Genomic DNA, 11921 nt, shown 5'->3' with positions numbered 1-11921 from the left:
GAAGAAGAAGAAGAAGAAGAAGAAGAAGAAGAAGAAGAAAGAGGAAAGGAGAGGAGAGAGAGAGAATTTGGATCTTATAATTTCAGAAAACATGTTGAACATTGTTATTACATGGAATTGGGAAAATAAAATATCTCTAAAAAGAATAATAGCATATTATAATATTTTATAATAGGAATATATATTTTAATTATACTACTTCACAGGGTTGTTCTGAGGATCAAATAAGAAAATGTATATTAAGTAATTTATACACTTTAATGTGTACATAAATATGAGCTATGATTATGGCTATAGGAATGGTTTTATTGAACCTGATGATATTAAGAATGTGCTCATATTCTACTCTTTAACCATCAGAAAAAAATATTTTCTTGTTTCCATATGGCATCAAACCTCCCTCCCCTCTGGTGGCACAAATTCCCTCTGGACTGCTACAACCTACATATCTCACAGTAAGGTCCGTGTTGCTCTTTTAGTGTATATTTTTTCCTTATATCAGAGCTTTATGACTAGACAAATAATGCAGTATATGGGTTTCTCTAGCTTCCTCTGGGTCTATGAAGAAGATAATCGTGGTGCTGGTGAGACAGTCAGTGCCAAAACTCATAGATCCAGCAAGTAAGCACTAACCCAAGCCGAGATGACTCTTGGCAAGTGATTTATTTGGAAATTACCAATAGTATTTCATTTTTAGTGAGAAAAGTCAGGATTCTAGGTAAGGAGAATCTTTTTCTTTTCCTCCTCAAGGTTTTCAATATCCAGGATTAATTAAAATGACTAAATTAATTGTAAGAACCTGTGAGATTCCTGCTAACCTTCTATCTACTATATCAGTGATGGGCAAACTTTTTAAAGAGGGAGCCAAAGGAAAGGAAATGCTCATCTGTCAGTCTGTTTCTAAGGCAACTCTTTCAAAGTTTCATTGTATTGTATCCTACTCTTTGTATTCTGTGGCACAGCAGGGTAGAACATTTCAGTGGGCCGCATCTGGCCCCCCAGCTATAGTTTGCCCATCACTGTACTATATCATACTATAGATTAGTGTGTGTGTATATATAGTAGATTAATTCATGCCAGATAAAAAAAAAAGACTCAATTTTTAAAACATTATAGAAAGGGGCAGCTGGGTAGCTCAGTGGATGGAGAGCCAGACCTAGAGACAGGAGGTCCTGGGTTCAAATCCGGCCTCAGACACTTCCCAGCTGTGTGACCTTGGGCAAGTCACTTGACCCCCATTGCCTACCCTTACCACTCTTCCACCTAGGAGCCAATACACAGAAATTAAGGGTTTAAAAAAAACAACATTATAGACACTAAGAAAGCTATAGAAGAATGTCTCATGCAATGTAAGAAAAACTGGAGAACATGTGTAGATCTTCTTTTATTTATTTCCTATTTGTTCCATGTAGCTTGTTTTGTTTATATTTATTTGCATTTTGTTCTCCCATTTAAATTGTAAACTCCTTGATGACAGGGACTATCTTTTTTCTCTTTATGCATCCCTAGAGCTTAGCATACTTTCTGGTATATAGTAGGTGCTTAATAAATGTTTATTGATTGATTGATTGATAGAATTTCATCAATGCAAAATTATTCTTCCAATTTGTTTGATGGCATTTGTTGTTGTGGCAGGAAGAAATGAATAAGATATGCCAAGTAAGTGAGGCATCATTCTGTGCACTGACTCTCTTTCTACTGCCAAAGGGGGAAGACTAGTCATATGAGTTGGGGCCAAAAGGGTTGTAGAGAGTATAGAGTCCTTAAGCTTCTCACCATTTGATTTCCAGTTCTGACTGTCAATGGCATCCCTAGGGAGACCCTTTTGTCATAGAGGGCTTTGATCATGGAGATAAAATTCTGTAATTTGCAGCTGGCTGGGAAGGAACTCCCTTGAGAGTAGGCTCATTTTCTGAGTTGCCTTCAAAACTCTGCCCTGAGGTTCCCAATGGGAATGTCTCATGGTTACCTCATTCAGGCCTATGTTTCCCATCTTTCTTTTCCATAATCATCAGTCTCTTGTATCTTTTTCTCTCCCTTTCCTTTCCTTTCCCTTCTGTCTTTAGCTCAAGACGCCGCCAGTCTGTTCTCAGCCTAACAGTTCATCTACTGAGACACCTGTGAGAGAAGTCGCTGCCCCCATCTAGCTATCAGTAAGGAATGATCTGGAGTTGGCATGTCTCACCACTAGAGCAGCACCCAGGGGCCCTCTCTGTGCCAGGGTGGCATTGCCAGGCTTGGCATCTGTTTCTTTGAGGCTGAATCTCTTTCCAGGGACATACCCTATCTTCTATTCTGAACCCCCCGGGAGAAGCCAAGCATCCATTCCTTAGAACAAGAGAGTGAGAGCAGTCATGAATCACATCATAGCCCAGAAATTGGCCCTGGAATGAATAGATGCCACCAGATGCTCTGGACCAGTTGACATCCAAGACCAGTAACTCAAACGCCAAAGAACCAATCCTTTTCCTGAGCCTGGCTTACACAAGTCTAGCCCCAACAGGATCCATCTTCTTAACTCCTTTTTTTTGAGATCTGGAGAGTATCCCCCACTAGGGGAAAGAACCTCTGGTCACTTATTGGGCCAGATACTCTGAAGTTACAATGGAAGACCACATGTTTAGCGTTCAGCAAATCCAACCCAACGTCATTTCTGTAAGACTGTTCAAACGCAAGGTAGGAGGCTTGGGCTTCCTGGTGAAAGAACGGGTGAGCAAGCCCCCCGTGATTATCTCTGATCTGATCCGGGGTGGGGCGGCCGAGCAGAGTGGTCTTATCCAAGCAGGCGATATCATCCTTGCAGTCAATGGCCGGCCCTTGGTGGATCTGAGCTATGAGGGTGCCCTGGAGGTTCTGAGGGGTATTGCCTCAGAGACTCACGTGGTCCTCATCCTGAGGGGCCCTGAGGGCTTCACTACTCACCTGGAGACTACATTCACTGGTGATGGGACCCCCAAGACCATCCGAGTGACCCAACCCCTAGGCCCAGCCACCAAAGCAGTGGACCTGTCCCACCAGGCTGTGCCCAGCAAAGATCAGCCTCCGGGGCCAGACAGTGCTGTGGCTCTCCAGAGTGTGCCCCAGTACCCCAGGGGAAATGATCAAGAAGACAATTCCCTGGCACAAACCAACGGCATGTTACCTGACCGGAAAGGGGAGGACCCCATGAAGAAAACTACCTTGACCAGCCTACACGGTGGTGGAGAAAGCAATGACCTTCTCCGAGAGATCCAGCCAGTGCTGAACCTGCTGACCAGTGGCAAGAAGGAAATCAACGGAGGAGGGTCGCACAAGATAGAGACAAAGGATGCAGAGGTCCAGGCAGACAGGTAAGCCCTGTAGCAGGTGTTTGTGTATATGTGTGCTTCGTCCTGGAAACCCAGAAACTAGGTTTATCTGCCCCATCTACCTGGGCATCTAGCCAGCTCAGCCATATCTCAAGAAAAGCTGGCAAGTTACCTGGAAGTAGGTTTCGACAAGGGACATGGTGATGGGCAAGAGGAGCATGGTATGTGCCTGGTGGAAGGAGAGCCATATCTCTTGGGGATGGAGGTGGCTAACATTGACCTCATACTTCTTTCTTATGTACTAGACAGGGGGAAATGTGGGAGAATATGAGAGACCTGTTACAGAAAAAAAAAACAATGTTTTGAGCTCCCCATAAATGGAATGGGATGTGAATCAGTGAATAGGCATTTATTCAGCATCTGTTATGTGCCAGGCATTGTGCTAAGAGCTGGGGAAACAAATAAAAAGACAGTCCCTGCCCTCCAGGAACTCAGAGTAGTGCTGTATTCCCAGGTCCTCAAACAGGATACTACATCTGTTAATCATTCCACCTTTTATCTTCCATACCTGGAATGCTCTGCCCCCCTCACTTCTGCCTCTTAATTTGCCTGGCTCCCTTTGAGACTCAATTCAAGTCCCATATTCCACCTTTCCCAGATCCCTCTCAGACCTAGGACCTTCCCTCTGAGATGACCTCCAGGCCATCCAGGCAGGGCAAGATCCATCCCCTAATGAATGATTCTACTACCTAAGGGCAGCAGATCACCTTCCCAAGTGTCCCATATGCTAGTGCATTTGGTTGAGACAAACTCTTCCAAAGTTAGGGTCTTTTATGGTTATCCTGGCTAGCTCCCAAGTCCCATTAAGTTGAACTAAATTACAAGGCCACTTTAGAATTGAGAATTAAAGGTCTGGACCATATGATTTCCAGGAGGCACAGAAAGAGTACTCTTCTTCAAAGCCTACTCACTTGGCAGCCACTAAGGGAGAGCACAATCCAGCCTACAAAAGATCAGCTCTCATATAACACTCCTTCCTTGCATCCCCATCCACCCTACAACCTGTCCCAGTGACTTTCGAAGGAGAGAATGAATCCAAAAATGAAACCTCTATCTTTCTATATATGGAAAACTTAGCCCTTCCAACTCCACAGCATAGCCATGATGCTTTTTTGGCATCCAGTGCCCTACATCAAGCAGTGTAACTATTATCCTTCCTTCCTCTCCCCTTCCCCCTTGGCAACCATGACCTTCCTTGAAGCATCCAGGGAGGATGTCTGACTGTATGTGCCTCAGAATTTTTTGTTTATTGAGTTCTCATTCACCAGAGACATTCAGGAGGATGCTGAATGGTCAATTGTCAGTGATTTTTTTAAATTTTATTTTATTTTTCAATTTATTTTCTCTTCCTATCTATTTCCTTTCCCCACCCCATTTAAAAGAAGAAAAACAAGAAAAACAAAATCTTTGTAACAAATATGCTAAGCTCAAAGTGGGGATTGTGAATAGGGAGTTAAAGGGAATGGAAAGAAAGAATGAAGTCTAGGGGAGAGGAAAGAAGGACAGAAGAGAGGAAGCTGATTTCATAAAGCAAAGAGCACAAATGCTAGCACACTTTTCTCATCACCCTCTTCTTTGTAAAGAGGGCACAGAGAACAAAGAGAGGGAAAAATACAGGAGAATAGTTTGGAAAACAATGCACAATTAATGACCATAACTATGAATGTGAATGGGATTGACTCACCCCTAAAGTGGAAGAGGATAACAAACTGGTAGATGATGTTTTAGAAGGAATTCTTGGTCAAGAACAGTTTGGGCTAGATGGCTCTGAAATCCTTCATCTCTGAGATACAATATAGTTGAACGGAAAGAATATTTGACTCTAACCTAAGAGCCTAAGTTCAAATATTACCTTGGACATATATTATCTATATGGCCTTGGGCAAGTCACATAACCCTTGATAGTCTCAATTTCCTCATCTGTAAAAGGAATTGGGCTAAATTTGGTTCTTAATCTGTTTTGTGATGTGGATCTCTGGCAATCTGCAGACTCTTCATCAAAATCTTGTTTTTAGATATATAAAATAAAATTACAAAAGAAACCAAATATCAGTATGTAGTTATCAAAATTAAAATACAAAACTAGTTGAGACTCTTTGAAATCTATCTAGAGAACCATGAAAAGAACTAGATAATCTCTCTTTTTACTTTACATTTATGATCCTGTGAGTCACTACATTCTATCTTTTGACTTACACCAATGTGATATAGTGTCTTTTCCATTATCCTACCTCAACCTCTTCTGGAGCACTGCTCTTTGATCGTAAGCAGCAGAGACTGCCATCTGAAGGGAGATTGCATTTAGATTGTGATTAACTTCCATGAAGTTTTTCAAGGTGAGTGGCATCAAAAGAATACACTATTTGGTCATAACATCTTGTTGTGATATGTAGAGCTCTGATTTGTCATGAGAATATAAATTTGAATCCTATCCTTTTGTCTTGGCATCAGTCACTCTCTTTCTCTATAGCCAGATGGTACAATGGATAGAATACCAAGCCTCAGGAAGATCTGAGTTCAAATATGGACCTGTACATTTACTATCTGTGTAAACCCCAGGCCAAATCACTTTTTCTTTATCTTCATTTCCTCATCTGTAAAATGGGGGCGATAACAGTATCTACCTCCCAGGGTTATTATAAGGATCAAATGAAATAATATTTGTGATGAAATGAGATCTTAGCACATTGCCTGAAACTTAGTAGGAACTTAATAAATGATTGTTTCTTTCCCTATTCTCTCTGTAAAAATGGGGTGGGGAGTTATAAAGGGGAAAATTGGACTAAGTGGCCTTGATAGTCCTTCTAGCTCTAGATTCTGGGGTATCCTATTTTCTCTGGCTGTTTAGGATAGCTATTCAAGCACCTACATCATTGCAGGTAACTATCTCTCTGGTAACATGAATCATTGTGCTTTGTAGGCAAACTGAGCCTGAGAGAGTGAGATTTTCATCATCCAAAGACTAGTGGTTGAAGGAAGGAGTTCTCCTTGGGTCCCAACCATTTAGAGCAGGCTGGTGGATCAAGGGGATTCATCCAACAATTTAATTCCCCCAGACAGGTCCTTGTTACTTTTAGCTATTGTAAGTCACAGATTTAGATCTGAAAGAGGTCCCAGAAGCCATCCAATCTAACTCCTTCATTTTACATAGGAGGAAACTGAGGCAGAGGTAAAGAGAATTGCCTAAATCACAAAGCTAATATGTAGTAAACTTTGGATTTGAATGCAGGTCATCTGACTCCAGACCTAGTCTTCTTTCCACTAATCTGTGCTGCTTCCCTGAATTTGGGAAGAGAAGTAGTAAGGTGGATTAACTGTAATGTGGCCAAGCCATCAGAGAGGAGTCACTGATGGGATGCATGCTGTCTGGCTGGCCCTGTTTCCCAGAGACAGGTCACCCTGAACCAACCCAGAGTATGATGGGGGTGGCTGAACAGAAACAGGAATCCTAGAATCATTCAAAGGAAAAGACATTATGGTGGAGCTTATAGCAGAGCTCTTCCCTGTGTTACTCTTCTCTCTCTCTCTCTCTCTCTCTCTCTCTCTCTCTCTCTCTCTCTCTCTCTCTCTCTCTCTCTCCCTCTCTCTCTCTCTCTCTCTCCTTCTCNCTCCCCTCTCTTTCCCTCTTTCCTTGTCTCTTTTTCTCTCTTCCCTCTCTCTCTCTTATCTCTCTCTTTCCCTCTCTTTCTCTCTAGGTCTGTCTGTCTGTCTCTCTCTTTTGTCTCCTTTGTTCTTTTCTTTCCCTTTCCTTTGAAATAGGCAGCACAATATGATGAAGCTGAATAATGGATTTGACCTCAGGAGGCTTGAGTTTGATATAAATATCTTCTAGCTCCTAAATGTGTGGCTACAGGCTGCACACTAACTTCTATGAGACTGTTTTCCCCATCTGTGAAATGGAGATAATAGTCCTCACATTATCTAAATAGCTCACAAAATTGGTGTGTGGAAACTGATTTTTAAAGTATTAAATTCCATAGCAATAGATAGATAGATAGATAGATAGATAGATAGATAGATAGATAGATAGATAGATAGATGGATGGATGAAGGGATAGATAGATAGATAGATAGATAGATAGATAGATAGATAGATAGATAGATAGATTCATGAATGGATAGATAGATAGATATAGATGAATAGGAAGATAAATAGATGTTAATAGATAAATGGATGAATAGAGATAGATGAATGGTTACACAGAGAGATAAATAGATGCATAGATAGATAGATAGATAGATAGATAGATAGACAGACAGACAGACATGCTTAAAGCATAAATTTAAAGCTAGAAGGGACCTCAGAGGTCATCTAATCCAACCCCCTGTCATTTTACAGATAAGGAGACTGAGACCCCAGAGAGTTTACATGATTTACCAAGGATTCCGATGCCAGCAAATGTCCTATAGCCATAACTAGGGCAGAGAAATTAGAGTTTTGTCCCAGGGGTCCAAAATTTAGAGAGTACTGAATGACTTTGAAGTCCTTCGGCAGCATGGGAATAATTGATCTCAGGACCTTGTTAGCAAGAATAATTTGTTAAAATATAGCAAGTGAACAGATGTCATGATTCTTCTACTCTGGCCTCACCTCAGGTGAGCTCCTCCCTCAGCACCATCTTGTTCCTTCCTCCACTTTCTAGAGCTTCACAGTATCCTGGGGTCTCCAACCATGGGGTCCAGTGTCTCAGACTTCTTCCCTCCCTTCCAAAATTGTCTTAAAAAGTTGTTTTGAGAGCATATTTAGTGTCACTTTCCCCAGGCAGAAAGATGGCCAGTTTAGTTTGTTTTTCTGTATACATTATGTAAGGGTGAAAAGGGGGTTTTATGGGTTCAATTAATCTAATTATCACAATTACTTGGCCACTTGCCAGGGGTGTTCTCTTCACCCATAATTCCTAACTATCTGATTTCTTTCAAGACTCAGCTCAAACCCCACCTTCTGCAGGAGGCTGTTCTCAGTCCCCCCAGTTGTGAATGTCTTCCCTTTGAGATTATTTTCTATCTATCTGCGCCAGGGGTTCTTCACTTTTCTCATATCATGGTAGTATGGTGAGGTCTATGGACACCTTCCCAAAATAATGTTCAAAATAATTGAAAAATGATCAATTTTAGTTAGAGGTTAATAAAAACAAAGATATGGCCTTATTTTGTGGTAGTAAAAATAATTGTATAATAATAAAAATGAAGATGTAATTTTTCCTGTCCATATTCATAGGCCCCCTGTTATAGATGGACCCCTCGTTGGTTTTAACCCCATGTCGAAAACTCCTGCCCTAGGACAGCGAGGCAATACAGTGTGTACAAAGTGCCAGGACTTTAGTAGAGAGGAGGTGGGTTCAAATCTGGTCTGAGACACGTCTTAGCTGAAAGACCCTGGGCAAGTCATTTAACCCCAAATGCCTAGCCCTTGCTGCTTTTCTGTCTTAGAAGTGATACTAAGTAAGGACTTTAAGGGGGTGGGGAACCCCCTGTTCCTAGTCTATTCTCGGTCTGTCTTGTATGGACATATTATTTATTTGTCTCTCCATTAGGATGTAGGTACCTTGAGGGCAGGAACAGTGTTTTGCCTTTAACTCTCCAGCTTTTAGCACAGTGCCCAGCATTTAATTAGTGTTCAATAAATGCTTGTTGATTGACTGATTGACTTGTTATGACTGCTCTGTTCTGGGAACACAAGAACCCTGATAATAGGTATGCTTTTAGTCCAAAAATGACTATATCATCTGGGTCACAAATGTGCACCTCTGGCTAATTCAGTGGCTCCCTATTACCTTTAACAACAAAACAAACTAGAAGCTCCTTAGCCTGACATTTCCACAGAGGCAATATGATGCAGTGAATTGAGGGCTATACTTGAAGACAGGGAGACCTGGGTTTGAATCCCACCTCTGGCACTAAACTGCCTGTATGCCTTCAGCCTGTTCTTCAGTTTCTCTGGACCTCATCTTCCTCATCTGCAAAATGAGTTGATTGGGCTGAAGGTTCTTTTGCATTCAAATCCTTCTTCAGACAAGTGCTAGCTATGTAACTCTGAGCCTCAGTTTCCTCATCTACAAAATGAGGAAGTTAATAATCTTAAGGCCTCTTCCAGTACTATAATGTTCTATTTACTGGCTCTGTGACCCTAAACAAGTCATTTAATCTCTTGGCCCAAGTTTCCTCATCCGTGAAATGGGGATTATAATACTTGGAAAAATAGCCTTTCAAGATTGCCATGGGGTTCTAAGTAGATAACATATAGAATGTGTCTAGTGAAGCTTAATGTACCAGTTATTGTTAGGTGATTGCTAAGGTCCTTTCTAGTTCTAAGTCCTGTGATCCCTTGTTCCTCCTGCTCCCTTTCTCCAGAATAGGGATGTGCTTACACTAATTACATTTGATAAAGACCTTGCAGTAGGTAAGTCTATCCACTCAGATCCAGTGAGCTGAAATCAACAAGTCCATTTTCATTCAGTTGCTGCCCATAACCCAAAGGGATCAATCAATCATTCAGTCAATCAATAAACATTTATCAAAAGCCTAGTATGTGACAGGCATTATGCTAAGTGCTGAGGATGCCAAAATGAAAAAAAAAAGACAAAAGACAGTCCCTGCCTTCAAGGAGCTTCCAATCTAATAGTAAGATTGTAGACAGACTGTCCTGGCCATGTTATTTTGTTTTGAAGCACTAGTAGGTTCTTCTCTTACACAGGACCCAGATGTAATCATACCTTCACATCAAACCTTGAAACAACTTTATTTTCTTTTTTATTTAAACCATTACCATCTTTGAATTAATACTACATATTGTTCCAAGGCAGAAGAATGGTAAGGGCTGGATAATTGGCAGTAAGTGACTTTGCCCAGAGTCACACAACTAGGAAGTATCTGAGGCTAGATTTGAACCCAGAACCTCCTATTTTCAGGCCTGGCTCTCTAACCATTGAGCCACCTAATTTCCTGGGGCAAATTTCCATTCACAGCCAAGCCACCTTGAACAAATGGGAGCCATCTCTGTGCTATCTTCTTTTAGGAGCAGTTGCGTCTTTTCTTCACTTACTACCTTTCTAGGATGCCCTTTCTCCTTAGCCGAGCCTCCCAGAAAACTGCCTGAGATTTTTTGCCTGGAACTCATCTATCTTCACTTTTAATTACAATCTCCTTGGCAGCATGGCAGCCACACTCCACCCAATGCCAAGATGTGTGTTGTTAGTAACAGGTAAACGTAGGGATTGTGCTCTAAAGATAAGCTTCTGGGGCTGGTCCTATGCCTGGTTTATAGAAAGAGTAAGCATTTAAGTGAGCTTCGTGTTGTCTTCAGTGCTGGTGTACTCTGGATAGATCAGCCAGTCTTTTGGAAAGAGTACCAGTAAGATATGTGGAAGAATGCAGAAGCGAGCTGCAGGTAAGGATTCAAAAAGCCTTTGGTGATGGTAGACTGAGTCTTTCCTACCTGTCTCCCTTTATGCTTTTATGGATGGCTCTGGCGTTCTCCCTCTTTAAAAGGTGGTTGTGTTTCCTTGCATGTCTCATGCCGTCTACACTGACCCTATGCTGCTCTAGAGCCAGGATGGAAAGTATCTGAAAGGGAATCCGAGCCATGTTCTATGGATTTCCCAAAACAGCCATGCATCAGCTCCTTTTCCTCCTTAGCTAAATCTCCCATCACTGGGAAAGATTGTTCAGCAGTAACTGGCTTTGTGACTCATGAAGTTGATGGGACATGCAGCCAGCACTTTCACATTCATAGTACTGCCATCCCTCCTAAGGCTGAGCCTAAACCTTCCCTAGAGATGTGTGAGGGAAAATAGCTCCTCTGTAACAGAGACACGAGGTTTATAAATAGTAGGATAGTTATTTTATTGAAAAATTATCTTTCTGCTCAACGTCTATTTGGGTGTAATATTTGAAAAACATTAATGAAGCTTAGAACACTACTAAAAGTTCTTAAAATAGATCTTAAATTTTAATTTTGGCTCAACCTGCCATCTTGAAATAAAATAATTGATACTTTTAAAACAAAAAAAAAACAATACTGGGTTTCTTTCTACATTCTCATCTACAGATGAGAAATGGAGGCCTCAAGAAATGAAATGTCTTGCCCAAGTTCGCATAACATGTGACAGAATTCAAATTCAAGTCTCTCCTCCTTTTTCTAGCTAAAATCCTTGAGAATGCCCTCTGCAATCACTGCCTCTGTTTCCTTTCCTCTCAATCATTTCATTTCTCTTCAGTCAGACTTCCAACCTAACCATCCAACCAAAATGGCTCTCTGAAGTTCCCACTGATCTCTTAATTGCCAAACCTAATGGCCTTCTCTCAGTCCTCATTCTCCTTGACCTCTGAAGCCTTGGACACTGTCGATCACTTTCTTCTCTCAGTTTCTCTATGATACTGATCTCTCCTGGTTCTCCTCCTACCTGTGTGACTGTTCTTTCTCAACGTTCTCTGCTGGTTATTTGCCCAGATCTTATCTGCTAACCATAGGTGTCATACAAGGCTCTGTCCAAGGCCTTCTCTTCTCCCTCTATAGTCTATATCAATGATTCCCAAAGTGGGCGCCACCGCCCCCTGGTGGGCACTGCAGCGATC

The 11921-nt window shown here is 41.6% G+C and overlaps 1 protein-coding gene across 1 annotated transcript in view; it reads left to right on the top strand.

Annotated features, from left to right (window-relative positions):
- The first annotated feature begins 2604 nt into the window (after nt 1–2604).
- Nucleotides 2605–11921, top strand: part of NOS1 (nitric oxide synthase 1) — a 108074-nt gene continuing 98757 nt past the window's right edge. Inside the window, exon 1 of the mRNA XM_044685444.1 lies at nt 2605–3329. Within this exon, the coding sequence (XP_044541379.1) occupies nt 2605–3329 (725 nt within the window). The remainder of the gene's footprint in view (nt 3330–11921) is intronic.

The sequence above is a fragment of the Gracilinanus agilis genome, chromosome 1 (assembly GCF_016433145.1).
Source record: "Gracilinanus agilis isolate LMUSP501 chromosome 1, AgileGrace, whole genome shotgun sequence".
NCBI classification, from domain to species: domain Eukaryota; kingdom Metazoa; phylum Chordata; class Mammalia; order Didelphimorphia; family Didelphidae; genus Gracilinanus; species Gracilinanus agilis.
Note: the sequence above shows the minus strand (reverse complement) of the source record. Positions and strands in the feature narration are given on the sequence as shown.